The sequence below is a fragment of the Nerophis lumbriciformis genome, linkage group LG04, assembly GCF_033978685.3.
Source record: "Nerophis lumbriciformis linkage group LG04, RoL_Nlum_v2.1, whole genome shotgun sequence".
Lineage (NCBI taxonomy): Eukaryota > Metazoa > Chordata > Actinopteri > Syngnathiformes > Syngnathidae > Nerophis > Nerophis lumbriciformis.
Window position 1 is genome coordinate 57,956,316 of NC_084551.2, and position 16,185 is coordinate 57,972,500.

General features: G+C 35.7%; 1 protein-coding gene across 2 annotated transcripts in view; it reads right to left on the bottom strand.

The window, feature by feature from the left end:
• Positions 1 to 697: 697 nt before the first annotated feature.
• ppox (protoporphyrinogen oxidase) overlaps positions 698 to 16,185 on the bottom strand; it is a 41,935-nt gene continuing 26,447 nt past the window's right edge. For both annotated transcript variants that reach the window (XM_061946144.2, XM_061946151.2), the window contains exons 10-13: positions 10,471 to 10,584; positions 4,612 to 4,761; positions 1,006 to 1,048; positions 698 to 858 (exon numbers count right to left, since the gene is read on the bottom strand). In XM_061946144.2, the coding sequence (XP_061802128.2) occupies positions 722 to 858; positions 1,006 to 1,048; positions 4,612 to 4,761; positions 10,471 to 10,584 (444 nt within the window). In that variant the 3' untranslated portion in view covers positions 698 to 721. The remainder of the gene's footprint in view (positions 859 to 1,005; positions 1,049 to 4,611; positions 4,762 to 10,470; positions 10,585 to 16,185) is intronic.

A 16,185-nucleotide genomic window follows, 5' to 3' on the forward strand; every position in this document is an offset into this window, starting at 1 on the left:
GTGTAAAAAGCAGCATGTGTGATGGTATGGGGGTGTATTAGTGCCCAAGACATGGGTAACTTACACATCTGTGAAGGCACCATTAATGCTGAAAGGTACATACAGCTTTTGAAGCAACATATGTTGCCATCCAAGCAACGTTACCATGGACGCCCCTGCTTATTTCAGCAAGACAATGCCAAGCCACGTGGCTTCATAGTAAAAGAGTGCGGGTACTAGACTGGCCTGCCTGTAGTCCAGACCTGTCTCCCATTGAAAATGTGTGGCGCATTATGAAGCCTAAAATACCACAACGGAGACCCCCGGACTGTTGAACAACTTAAGCTGTACATCAAGCAAGAATGGGAAAGAATTCCACCTGAGAAGCTTCAAAAATGTGTCTCCTCAGTTCCCAAACCTTTACTGAGTGTTGTTAAAAGGAAAGGCCATGTAACACAGTGGTGAACATGCCCTTTCCCAACTACTTTGGCACGTGTTGCAGCCATGAAATTCTAAGTTAATTATTATTTGCAAAAAAAAAAAAAAAAGTTTATGAGTTTGAACATCAAATATGTTGTCTTTGTAGCATATTCAACTGAATATGGCTTGAAAAGGATTTGCAAATCATTGTATTCCGTTTATATTTACATCTAACACAATTTCCCAACTCATATGGAAACGGGGTTTGTATGATATTGATAAATGATGACAAAGATAATATTGATGAAATATTTATTAATAATTAAAGTGTAGTTCCCAGCAGCTCTTCTGTGGCCAACCTTGCATTGAAGATGACATCATTGACGGACACGCCTTCGTACGACGAGCCAATCAGAGAAAGCGGAAGTTTCTTCTTCTTGATGAACTGTCGCATGAATTCTGAAAATGCAGAAAGTTGTTTATTGAAAAGTAGAAAATCAAACAGCCCAGAATAAAACAAACATGTGAGTGATGATAATAATAATAATAATAATAATGATGATGATAATGATAATAATATAATAATAATAATATGATAATACGCACCAACTCTGCTATGATGTCCATCATGATACTGTGGTATACACTCCTGTACAAATACACATGTATATTACTATAATGTCCATCATGATACCGTGCTATACACTCCTGTACAAATACACATGTATATTACTATAATGTCCATCATGATACCGTGCTATACACTCCTGTACAAATACACATGTATACTTGTATATTACACATGTACTTTACACATGTATACTTGTATATATACTTGCATATTACACATGTATATTACACTTGTATATATACTTGTATATTACACATGTATACTTGCATGTATACTTGTTTATTACACATGTAAACTTGTATATATACTGGTATATTACACATTTATACTTGTATATATACTTCTATATTACACATGTATACTTGTATATTACACATGTATATTACACATGTATACTTGTATATATACTTGTATACTACACATGTATATTACACATGTATACTTGTATATTACACAATTATACTTGTATATATACTTGCATATTACACATGTATATTACACTTGTATATATACTTGTATATTACACATGTATACTTGTATATTACACATGTATATTACAGTCCTGTGTAAATACACATGTATACTTGATAATATACATACTAACAATACACTTGTATAATGTACATGTCATACTAATAATAAACTTGTATAATGTACAATAATGTTTTATACTGTACATTTATCATACTAACAATAACGTTTTATACTGTACATTTATAGTACTTATAGAAGGCAATGAGGAATGAAAAAATATGAACATGGTTATGATTATAAATATGATTGTGAATAAGAATGTTAATATGACTATGGAAATGATTATGAATAAGAATATGAATATGGTTATGATTACAAATATGAAAATGTTATGAATATGAGTGTGAATACTGTATGAATATGATTATGAATAAGAATATTAATACGATTATGAATAAGAATATTACTATGGATATGAATATGGTTATTATGATTATGTTTACGAATATGGTTATGAATATGGTCACGATTATGGTTACAATTATGGTTATGAATGGTTCTGATTATGGTTATGAATATGGTTATGATTATAGTTATGAATATGGTTATGATTATGTTTACGATTATGGTTATGAATATGGTTATGGTTATGATTATGGTTATGAATATGGTCACGATTATGGCTACGATTATGGTTATGAATGGTTATGGTTACGATTATGGTTATGAATATGGCTATGATTATGTTACAATTATGGTTATGGATATGGTTATGAATATGGTTACGATTATGGTTCTGTATATAGTTATGATTATGGTTATGATTATGGTTACGATTATGGTTATGAATATGGTTACGATTATGGTTATGAATATGGTTACAATTATGGTTATGAATATGGTTACGATTATGGTTATGAATATGGTTCTGATTATGGTTACGATTATGGTTATGAATATGGTTACGATTATGGTTATGAATATGGTTACGATTATGGTTATGAATATGGTTACGATCATGAATATGGTTACGATTGTGATTATGATTCTGGTTATGAATATGGTTACGATTATGGTTATGAATATGGCTATGATTATGGTTGTGATTATGGTTATGAATATGGTATATAGTTATGAATATGGTTATGTATATAGTTATGAATATGGTTACGATTATGATTCTGGTTAAGAATATGGTTACGATTATGGTTATGTATATAGTTATGATTATGTTATGAAGATGGTTATGATTATGGTTATGAATATGGTTACGATTATGGTTATGAATATGGTTGTGAATATGGTTACGATTATGGTTATGAATATGGTTACAATTATGGTTATGAATATGGTTACGATTATGGTTACGATTATGGTTATGATTATGAATATGGTTACGATTATGATTATGATTCTGGTTATGAATATGGTTACGATTATGGTAATGAATATGGTTATGAATATGGTCACGATTATGGTTATGAATGGTTATGATTATGGTTATGATTATGGTTACGATTATGGTTATGAATATGGCTATGATTATGGTTATGATTATGGTTATGAATATGGTTACAATTATGGTTCTGTATATAGTTATGATTATGGTTACGATTATGGTTATGAATATTGTTACGATTATGGTTATGTATATAGTTATGAATATGGTTACGATTATGGTTATTCATAACCATAATTGTAACCATATTCATATGGTTACAATTATGGTTATGAATATGGTTACAATTATGGTTATGAATATGGTTACAATTATAGTTATGAATATGGTTATGAATATGGTTACAATTATGGTTATGAATATGGTTACAATTATGGTTATGAATATGGTTACAATTATAGTTATGAATATGGTTATGATTATGGTTATGAATATGGTTACGATTATGGTTATGAATATGGTTACGATTATGAATATGGTTACGATTATGATTATGATTCTGGTTATGAATATGGTTATGATTATGAATATGGTTACGATTATGGTTATGAATATGGCTATGATTATGGTTATGATTATGGTTACGATTATGGTTATGAATATGGTTACGATTATGGTTCTGTATATAGTTATGAATATGGTTACGAATATGGTTATGTATATAGTTATGAATATGGTTACGATTATGATTATGATTCTGGTTAAGGATATGGTTACGATTATGGTTATGTATATAGTTATGATTATGGTTAAGATTATGGTTATGAATATGGTTACGATTATGGTTATGAATATAATTACGATTATGGTTATGAATATGGTTACGATTATGGTTCTGTATATAGTTATGAATATGGTTACGAATATGGTTATGTATATAGTTATGAATATGGTTACGATTATGATTATGATTCTGGTTAAGAATATGGTTACGATTATGGTTATGTATATAGTTATGATTATGGTTATGAATATGGTTACGATTATGGTTATGGTTACGATGGTTTTGAATATGGTTACGATTATGGTTATGAATATGGTTATGATTATGGTTACGATTATGGTTATGAATATGGTTATGATTATGAATATGGTTACGATTATGATTGATTTTGGTTATGAATATGGTTACGATTATGGTTATGAATATGGCTATGATTATGGTTACGATTATGGTTATGAATATGGTTACGATTATGGTTATGATTATGGTTATGAATATGGTTACAATTATGGTTTTGAATATGGTTACGATTATGGTTATGAATATGGTTATGATTATGGTTAAGATTATGGTTATGAATATGGTTATGATTATGAATATGGTTACGATTATGATTATGATTTTGGTTATGAATATGGTTACGATTATGGTTATGAATATGGCTATGATTATGGTTACGATTATGGTTATGAATATGGTTACGATTATGGTTATGTATATAGTTATGATTATGGTTACGATTATGGTTATGAATATGGTTACGATTATGGTTATGAATATGGTTATGATTATGAATATGGTTACGATTATGATTATGATTTTGGTTATGAATATGGTTATGAAAATTGTTTTGGTTATGAATATGGTTATGCATATGGTTACGGTTATGATTATGATTATGGTTATGGTTATGGTTATTCCTACCTGCTGCAGAGCCACATGAGTCCAGCTGGGTGCTGAGGTGACCCCCAGGTGTTGACTCACAGCTTCAGTGGCTCGAAGTAAAAGTTGTTCCTCAGATACTGCTGCTGGTGGCCCAAACACTTCCTGGAACCAAGCTCCGCCCATCATCACCTGAGCCACAGGTGAGTCTTAAGTCAATACAAGTTCAAGTAGCAATGATAGTCTCACACACACACACACACACACACACACACACACACACACACACACACACACACACACACACACACGCACACACACACTAGGTGTGTTAAAGTTCAAGTAGCAATGATAGTCTCACACACACACACACACACACTAGGTGTGGTGAAATTACTCTCTCCCTTGACCAGTCATCCTTCATCACCCCCTGGGAGGTGAGGGGAGCAGTGAGCAGCAGCAGTGGCCGCACTCAGGCATAATTTTAGTGATTTAACCCCTAATTCCAAGCCTTGATGCTGAGTGCCAAGCAGGGAGGTCATTTTTATACAACCTACTTACTCTAACCACTAGTCTATAGTCTTTGTATGACTCACAACCTACCTACTCTAACCACTAGTCTATAGTCTTTGTATGACTCACTACCTACCTACTCTAACCACTAGCCTATAGTCTTTGCTATGACTCACTACCTACCTACTCTAACCACTGGTCTATAGTCTTTGCTATGAATCACTACCTACCTACTCTAACCACTGAGCAGCTACACAATTATATAATCATTGTGCATCCATTCGGAAATAATTTTATTATTGATCATCTTCAGTAATAATAACACCCTACTATTATGATTACTGATAATCTTCAGTAATAATAACACCCTACTATTATGATTATTGATCATCTTCAGTAATAATAACACCCTACTAGGATTATTGATCATCTTCAGTAATAATAACACCCTACTATGATTATTGATCATCTTCAGTAATAATAACACCCTACTAGGATTATTGATCATCTTCATTAATAATAACACCCTGCTATCATGATTATTGATCATCTTCAGTAATAATAACACCCTACTATGATTATTGATCATCTTCAGTAATAATAACACCCTACTATGATGATTATTGATCATCTTCAGTAATAATAACACCCTACTATGATTATTGATCATCTTCAGTAATAACAACACCGTGCTATCATGATTATTGATCATCTTCAGGAACAATAACACCCTACTATGATGATTATTGATCATCTTCAGTAACATTAACACCCTACTATGATGATTATTGATCATCTTCAGTAACATTAACACCCTACTATGATGATTATTGATCATCTTCAGTAACATTAACACCCTACTATGATGATTATTATGATTATAGATATTCAGTAATACTAACACCCTATTATGATGATTATTGATCATCTTCAGTAACATTAACACCCTACTATGATGATTATTATGATTATAGATATTCAGTAATACTAACACCCTATTATGATGATTACGATGATTATTGATCTTCAGTAATAAACCCTACTATGATGATTATTGATCATCGTCAGTAATAACACCCTAATATGATTATTGATCATCTTCAGTAATAATAACACCCTACTATCATGATTATTGATCATCTTCAGTAATGATAACACCCTACTATGATGAATATTGATCATCTTCAGTAATAACACCCTACTGTGATGATTATTGATCATCTTTAGTAATAACACCCTTCTATGATGAATATTGATCATCTTCAGTAATAACACCCTACTATCATGATTATTGATCATCTTCAGTAATAATAACACCCTACTATGATGATTATTGATCATCTTCAGTAATATTAACACCCTACTATGATGATTATAGATATTCAGTAATAATAACACCCTATTATGATGATTACGATGATTATTGATCATCTTCAGTAATAAACCCTACTATGATGATGATTATTATTATTGATCATCTTCAGTAATAATAACACCCTACTATGATTATTGATCATCTTCAGTAATAACAACACCGTGCTATCATGATTATTGATCATCTTCAGGAACAATAACACCCTACTATGATGATTATTGATCATCTTCAGTAACATTAAAAACCTACTATGATGATTATTATGATTATAGATATTCAGTAATACTAACACCCTATTATGATGATTATTGATCATCTTCAGTAACATTAACACCCTACTATGATGATTATTATGATTATAGATATTCAGTAATACTAACACCCTATTATGATGATTACGATGATTATTGATCTTCAGTAATAAACCCTACTATGATGATTATTATGATTATTGATCATCGTCAGTAATAACACCCTAATATGATTATTGATCATCTTCAGTAATAATAACACCCTACTATCATGATTATTGATCATCTTCAGTAATGATAACACCCTACTATGATGAATATTGATCATCTTCAGTAATAACACCCTACTGTGATGATTATTGATCATCTTTAGTAATAACACCCTTCTATGATGAATATTGATCATCTTCAGTAATAATAACACCCTACTATCATGATTATTGATCATCTTCAGTAATAATAACACCCTACTATGATGATTATTGATCATCTTCAGTAATATTAACACCCTACTATGATGATTATAGATATTCAGTAATAATAACACCCTATTATGATGATTACGATGATTATTGATCATCTTCAGTAATAAACCCTACTATGATGATGATTATTATTATTGATCATCTTCAGTAATAATAACACCCTATTATGATGGTTATTGATAATCTTCAGTAATAAAAACACCCTACTATCATGAATATTATGATTATAGATATTCAGTAATACTAACACCCTATTATGATGATTACGATGATTATTGGTCATCTTCAGTAATAAACCCTACTATGATGATTATTATGATTATTGATCATCGTCAGTAATAATAACACCCTAATATGATTATTGATCATCTTCAGTAATAATAACACCCTACTATGATGAATATTGATCATCTTCAGTAATAACACCCTACTATGATGATTATTGATCATCTTTAGTAATAACACCCTTCTATGATGAATATTGATCATCTTCAGTAATAATAACACCCTACTATCATGATTATTGATCATCTTCAGTAATAATAACACCCTACTATGATGATTATTGATCAGCTTCAGTAATATTAACACCCTACTATGATTATAGATATTCAGTAATAATAACACCCTATTATGATGATTACGATGATTATTGATCATCTTCAGTAATAAACCCTACTATGATGATGATTATTATTATTGATCATCTTCAGTAATAATAACACCCTAATATGATTATTGAGCATCTTCAGTAATAATAACACCCTACTATCATGATTATTGATCATCTTCAGTAATGATAACACCCTACTATGATGAATATTGATCATCTTCAGTAATAACACCCTACTATGATGATTATTGATCATCTTTAGTAATAACACCCTTCTATGATGAATATTGATCATCTTCAGTAATAATAACACCCTATTATGATGGTTATTGATAATCTTCAGTAATAAAAACACCTTATTATGATGAATATTGATCATCTTCAGTAATAATAACACCCTATTATGATGGTTATGATGATTATTGATCATCTTCAGTAATAATAACACCCTATTATGATGGTTATTATGATTATTGATCATCTTCAGTAATAATAACACCCTATTATGATGGTTATTATGATTATTGATCATCTTCAGTATTAATAACACCCTATTATGATGGTTATTATGATTATTCAACATCTTCAGTAATAATAAACCCTACTATGATGATGATTATTATGATTATTGACCATCTTTAGTAAAAATAACAATTATGATGATGATTAATATTAGCTAAGACCAAATGACGTCATGTTTGGAAAAGCGTATGATTTTATTCTGGAAGATGTCTTCCATGTTTATTATCATTTAGTTTAAACACCAATTATTGTTTACCAAGTTTAACTTGTAATAATATTAATTAATAACAAGTGTATGTACAGTAGTAGTAAATATTCATCATATATGTGTGCAGTATGTACAGTAGTAGTAAATATTCATCATATATGTGTACAGTATGTACAGTAGTAGTAAACATTCATCATATATGTGTACAGTAGTAGTACATATTCATCATATATGTGTACTGTATGTACAGTAGTAGTAAACATGCATCATATATGTGTACAGTAGTAGTAAACATGCATCATATATGTGTACAGTATGTACAGTAGTGGTGAACATGCATTATATATGTGTACAGTATGTACAGTAGTAATAAACATGCATCATATATGTGTACAGTATGTACAGTAGTAGTAAACATTCATCATATATGTGTACAGTAGTAGTAAATACTCATCATATATAAGTACAGTATGTACAGTAGTAAACATTCATCATATATGTGTACAGTATGTACAGTAGTAGTAAACATTCATCATATATGTGTACAGTAGTAGTAAACATTCATCATATATGTGTACAGTATGTACAGTAGTAGTAAACATTCATCATATAGTATGTGTGCAGTATGTACAGTAGTTGTAAACATTCATCATATATGTGTGCAGTATGTACAGTAGTAGTAAACATTCATCATATATGTGTACAGTATGTACAGTAGTAGTAAACATTCATCATATATGTGTGCAGTATGTACAGTAGTTGTAAACATTCATCATATATGTGTGCAGTATGTACAGTAGTAGTAAACATTCATCATATATGTGTGCAGTATGTACAGTAGTAGTAAACATTCATCATATATGTGTACAGTATGTACAGTAGTAGTAAACATTCATCATATATGTGTACAGTATGTACAGTAGTAGTAAACATTCATCATATATGTGTGCAGTATGTACAGTAGTAGTAAACATTCATTATATGTGTGCAGTATGTACAGTAGTAGTAAACATTCATCATATATGTGTACAGTATGTACAGTAGTAGTAAACATTCATCATATATGTGTACAGTATGTACAGTAGTAGTAAACATTCATCATATGTGTACAGTATGTACAGTAGTAGTAAACATTCATCATATATGTGTGCAGTATGTACAGTAGTAGTAAACATTCATCATATATGTGTGCAGTATGTACAGTAGTAGTAAAAATTCATCATATATGTGTACAGTATGTACAGTAGTAGTAAACATTCATCATATGTGTGCAGTATGTACAGTAGTAGTAAACATTCATCATATATGTGTACAGTATGTACAGTAGTAGTAAACATTCATCATACATGTGTACAGTATGTACAGTAGTAGTGAACATTCATCATATATGTGTGCAGTATGTACAGTAGTAGTAAACATTCATCATATATGTGTAAAGTATGTACAGTAGTAGTAAACATTCATCATATATGTGTACAGTAGTAGTAAACATTCATCATATATGTGTACAGTATGTACAGTAGTAGTGAACATTCATCATATATGTGTGCAGTATGTACAGTAGTAGTAAACATTCATCATATATGTGTACAGTATGTACAGTAGTAGTAAACATTCATCATATATGTGTACAGTATGTACAGTAGTAGTAAACATTCATCATATATGTGTACAGTATGTACAGTAGTAGTAAACATTCATCATATATGTGTGCAGTATGTACAGTAGTAGTAAACATTCATCATATATGTGTACAGTATGTACAGTAGTAGTAAACATTCATCATATATGTGTACAGTAGTAGTAAACATTCATCATATATGTGTACAGTATGTACAGTAGTAGTAAACATTCATCATATATGTGTGCAGTATGTACAGTAGTAGTAAACATTCATCATATATGTGTACAGTAGTAGTAAAAAGGTATATTACCGTCAGTCTGGTTGTTGGTCCAGCAGGTCTGTTGTGTTGTGGGAAAGGTACAGAATCATAAACCACACCCAGGACTCCTTCATCCTCTGATGATGGCAGCAGGTGTCCAAATCCCTGATAACACAAGTACAGTAAGTACAGTACAGGATATACGTATAGACTATAGAGAATATGAGGTCTTTATATTTCAGGACACTGATTGGCAACACTAAAGGCTCCCTGGTCTGTGAATGTTGTCAGCCTTCCTTGTCCAGGGTCTATCCACCCCGTCTTCCTTGTCCAGGGTCTATATCCACCCCGTCTTCCTTGTCCAGGGTCTATATCCACCCCGTCTTCCTTGTCCAGGGTCTATATCCACCCCGTCTTCCTTGTCCAGGGTCTATCTACCCCGTCTTCCTTGTCCAGGGTCTATCTACCCCGTCTTCCTTGTCCAGGGTCTATATCCACCCCGTCTTCCTTGTCCAGGGTTTATATCCACCCTGTCTTCCTTGTCCAGGGTCTATCTACCCCGTCTTCTTTGTCCAGGGTCTATATCCACCCCGTCTTCCTTGTCCAGGGTCTATATCCACCCCGTCTTCCTTGTCCAGGGTCTATCTACCCCATCTTCCTTGTCCAGGGTCTATCTACCCCGTCTTCCTTGTCCAGGGTCTATATCCACCCCGTCTTCCTTGTCCAGGGTTTATATCCACCCTGTCTTCCTTGTCCAGGGTCTATCTACCCCGTCTTCTTTGTCCAGGGTCTATATCCACCCCGTCTTCTTTGTCCAGGGTCTATATCCACCCCGTCTTCCTTGTCCAGGGTCTATCTACCCAGTCTTCCTTGTCCAGGGTCTATCTACCCCGTCTTTTTTGTCCAGGGTCTATATCCACCCCGTCTTCCTTGTCCATGGTCTATATCTACCCCATCTTCTTTGTCCATGGTCTATATCCACCCCGTCTTCCTTGTCCAGGGTCTATCTACCCCGTCTTCCTTGTCCAGGGTCTATATCCACCCCGTCTTCCTTGTCCAGGGTCTATATCCACCCTGTCTTCCTTGTCCAGGGTCTATCTACCCCGTCTTCCTTGTCCAGGGTCTATATCTACCCCGTCTTCCTTGTCCAGGGTCTATCTACCCCGTCTTCCTTGTCCAGGGTCTATATACCCCGTCTTCCTTGTCCAGGATCTATCTACCCCGTCTTCCTGTAATAATAATAATAATAAAACAGTTATTGTCCTACTGTAGTACAGTTAGTGTACTACTGTAGTACAGTTAGTGTACTACTGTAATAATAATAATAATAAAACAGTTATTGTCCTACTGTAGTACAGTTAGTGTACTACTGTAGTACAGTTAGTGTACTACTGTAATAATAATAATAAAACAGTTATTGTACTACTGAAGAAGTAGTTATTGTACTACTGTAGTACAAATAGTGCACTATTGTAGTACAGTTAGTGTACTACTGTAGTAATAATAATAATAAAACAGTTATTGTCCTACTGTAGTACAGTTAGTGTACTACTGTAGTACAGTTATTGTACTACTGTAGTACAGTTAGTGTACTACTGTAATAATAATAATAATAATAAAACAGTTATTGTACTACTGAAGAAGTAGTTATTGTACTACTGTAGTACAAATAGTGCACTACTGTAGTACAGTTAGTGTACTACTGTAGTAATAATAATAATAATAAAACAGTTATTGTCCTACTGTAGTACAGCTAGTGTACTACTGTAGTACAGTTATTGTACTACTGTAGTACAGTTAGTGTACTGCTGTAGTACAGTTAGTGTACTGCTGTAGTACAGTTAGTTTCCTACTGTAGTATAGTTAGTGTACTACTGTAGTACAGTTAGTGTACCACTGTAGTACAGTTAGTGTCCTACTATAGTACAGTTAGTGTATTGCAGTAGTACAGTTAGTGTCCTACTATAGTACAGTTAGTGTATTGCAGTAGTACAGTTAGTGTCCTACAGTAGTACAGTTAGTGTATTGCAGTAGTACAGTTAGTGTCCTACTATAATACAGTTAATGTAGTGCAGTAGTAGTTAGTGTCCTACTGTAGTACAGTTTGTGTAGTGCAGTAGTACAGTTAGTGTCCTACAGTAGTGCAGTTAGTGTAGTGCAGTAGTAGTTAGTGTTCTTCTGTAGTACAGTTAGTGTATTGCAGTAGTACAGTTAGTGTCCTACTGTAGTACAGTTAGTGTATTGCAGTAGTACAGTTAGTGTCCTACTGTAGTACAGTTAGTGTATTGCAGTAGTACAGTTAGTGTCCTACTGTAGTACAGTTAGTGTATTGCAGTAGTACAGTTAGTGTCCTACTATAGTACAGTTAGTGTAGTGCAGTAGTAGTTAGTGTCCTACTGTAGTACAGTTCGTGTAGTGCAGTAGTACAGTTAGTGTCCTACAGTAGTACAGTTAGTGTAGTGCAGTAGTAGTTAGTGTTCTTCTGTAGTACAGTTAGTGTATTGCAGTAGTACAGTTAGTGTCATACAGTAGGACAGTTAGTGTATTGCAGTAGTACAGTTAGTGTCCTACTATAGTACAGTTAGTGTATTGCAGTAGTACAGTTAGTGTCCTACAGTAGTACCGTTAGTGGACCAGACCATCCTGGCTGACTTGACCCAGACCATCCTGGCTGACATGACCCAGACCATCCTGGCTGACATGACCCAGACCATCCTGGCTGACATGACCCAGACCATCCTGGCTGACATGACCCAGACCATCCTGGCTGACTTGACCCAGACCATCCTGGCTGACATGACCCAGACCATCCTGGCTGACATGACCCAGACCATCCTGGCTGACATGACCCAGACCATCCTGGCTGACTTGACCCAGACCATCCTGGCTGACATGACCCAGACCATCCTGGCTGACATGACCCAGACCATCCTGGCTGACATGACCCAGACCATCCTGGCTGACATGACCCAGACCATCCTGGCTGACTTTACCCAGACCATCCTGGCTGCCATGACTCAGACCATCCTGGTTGACATGACCCAGACCATCCTGGCTGACATGACCCAGACCATCCTGGCTGACATGACCCAGACCATCCTGGCTGACATGACCCAGACCATCCTGGCTGACTTGACCCAGACCATCCTGGCTGCCATGACCCAGACCATCCTGGTTGACATGACCCAGACCATCCTGGCTGACATGACCCAGACCATCCTGGCTGACATGACCCAGACCATCCTGGCTGACTTGACCCAGACCATCCTGGCTGACTTGACCCAGACCATCCTGGCTGACATGACCCAGACCATCCTGGCTGACATGACCCAGACCATCCTGGCTGACTTGACCCAGACCATCCTGGCTGACATGACCCAGACCATCCTGGCTGACATGACCCAGACCATCCTGGCTGACATGACCCAGACCATCCTGGCTGACTTGACCCAGACCATCCTGGCTGACATGACCCAGACCATCCTGGTTGACATGACCCAGACCATCCTGGCTGACATGACCCAGACCATCCTGGATGACATGACCCAGACCATCCTGGCTGACTTGACCCAGACCATCCTGGCTGACTTGACCCAGACCATCCTGGCTGACATGACCCAGACCATCCTGGCTGACATGACCCAGACCATCCTGGCTGACTTGACCCAGACCATCCTGGCTGACATGACCCAGACCATCCTGGCTGACTTGACCCAGACCATCCTGGCTGCCATGACCCAGACCATCCTGGTTGACATGACCCAGACCATCCTGGCTGACATGACCCAGACCATCCTGGCTGACATGACCCAGACCATCCTGGCTGACTTGACCCAGACCATCCTGGCTGACTTGACCCAGACCATCCTGGCTGACATGACCCAGACCATCCTGGCTGACATGACCCAGACCATCCTGGCTGACTTGACCCAGACCATCCTGGCTGACATGACCCAGACCATGGTCCATTCATCCATGTATTGTCTACATTGCAGCTAAACTGGAGTCTATCCCAGCGGTGTTTGGGCGAGAGAGCCCAAGGATGCAGACAGACTTCATAGCTGTAGGCCATTAAGAGTTGGGGAGAAGATGCAAACTCCAAACAGGGATTCAAACCCACATCCCCTAATTGTGCAGCCAAGAGGTCATGGAGCATTCCTAGGAACAGACATCCTGAAGGAGAGCACACATTGGTTTCTTGGTCTCTGGACTTTGTGTAGCAACATCTTCTTTCTTCTTGGTAGAGCTGAAGAAGCTGAACCTTAGCCAGGTATTTGGTACTTGCTGCAAGTCAATCAACAAAGCATGTGTCTACACAACATGTTAGTCAGGACCGTGTGTCTACACAACATGTTAGTCAGGACCGTGTGTCTACACAACATGTTGGCAGCACTAGTCAGGACCGTGGCGAAGTTGGGAGAGTGGCCATGCCAGCAACCTGAGGGTTCCTGGTTCAATCCCCACCTTCTACCAACCTTGCCACGTCCATTATGTCCTTGAGCAAGACACTTGCTCCTGATGGGTCCTGGTTAGCGTCTTGCATGGCAGCTCCCGCCATCAGTGTGTGAATGTGTGATTGTGTATATATATATATATATATATATATATATATATATATATATATATATATATATATATATATATATATATATATATATATATATACATACATAGTGGCTTGTGCAGCCCTTTGAGACACTCGTGATTCAGGGCTACATAAATAAACTTTGATTGATGATTACTAGTAAAGTAAATAAATATGTTTTAGTAGTAGTACAATGATGTTTACTAGTAGATGAAAGTAAATATGTTTCAGTAGTACAAACCCCGTTTCCATAGGAGTTGGGAAATTGTGTTAGATGTAAATATAAACGGAATACAATGATTTGCAAATCCTTTTCAAGCCATATTCAGTTGAATATGCTACAAAGACAACATATTTGATGTTCAAACTCATAAACTTTATTTTTTTTTGCAAATAATAATTAACTTAGAATTTCATGGCTGCAACACGTGACAAAGTAGTTGGGAAAGGGCATGTTCACCACTGTGTTACATGGCCTTTCCTTTTAACAACACTCAGTAAAGGTTTGGGAACTGAGGAGACACATTTTTGAAGCTTCTCAGGTGGAATTCTTTCCCATTCTTGCTTGATGTACAGCTTAAGTTGTTCAACAGTCCGGGGGTCTCCGTTGTGCTATTTTAGGCTTCATAATGCGCCACACATTTTCAATGGGAGACAGGTCTGGACTACAGGCAGGCCAGTCTAGTACCCGCACTCTTTTACTATGAAGCCACGTTGATGTAACACGTGGCTTGGCATTGTCTTGCTGAAATAAGCAGGGGCGTCCATGGTAACGTTGCTTGGATGGCAACATATGTTGCTCCAAAAGCTGTATGTACCTTTCAGCATTAATGATGCCTTCACAGATGTGTAAGTTACCCATGTCTTGGCCACTAATACACCCCCATACCATCACACATGCTGCCTTTTACACTTTGCACCGAGAACAGTCCAGATGGTTCTTTTCCTCTTTGGTCCGGAGGACACGACGTCCACAGTTTCCAACAACAATTTGAAATGTGGACTCGTCAGACCATAGAACACTTTTCCACTTTGTATCAGTCCATCTTAGATGAGCTGAGGCCCAGTGAAGCGTTTCTGGGTGTTGTTGATAAACGGTTTTCGCCTTGCATAGGAGAGTTTTAACTTGCACTTACAGATGTAGCGACCAACTGTAGTTACTGACAGTGGGTTTCTGAAGT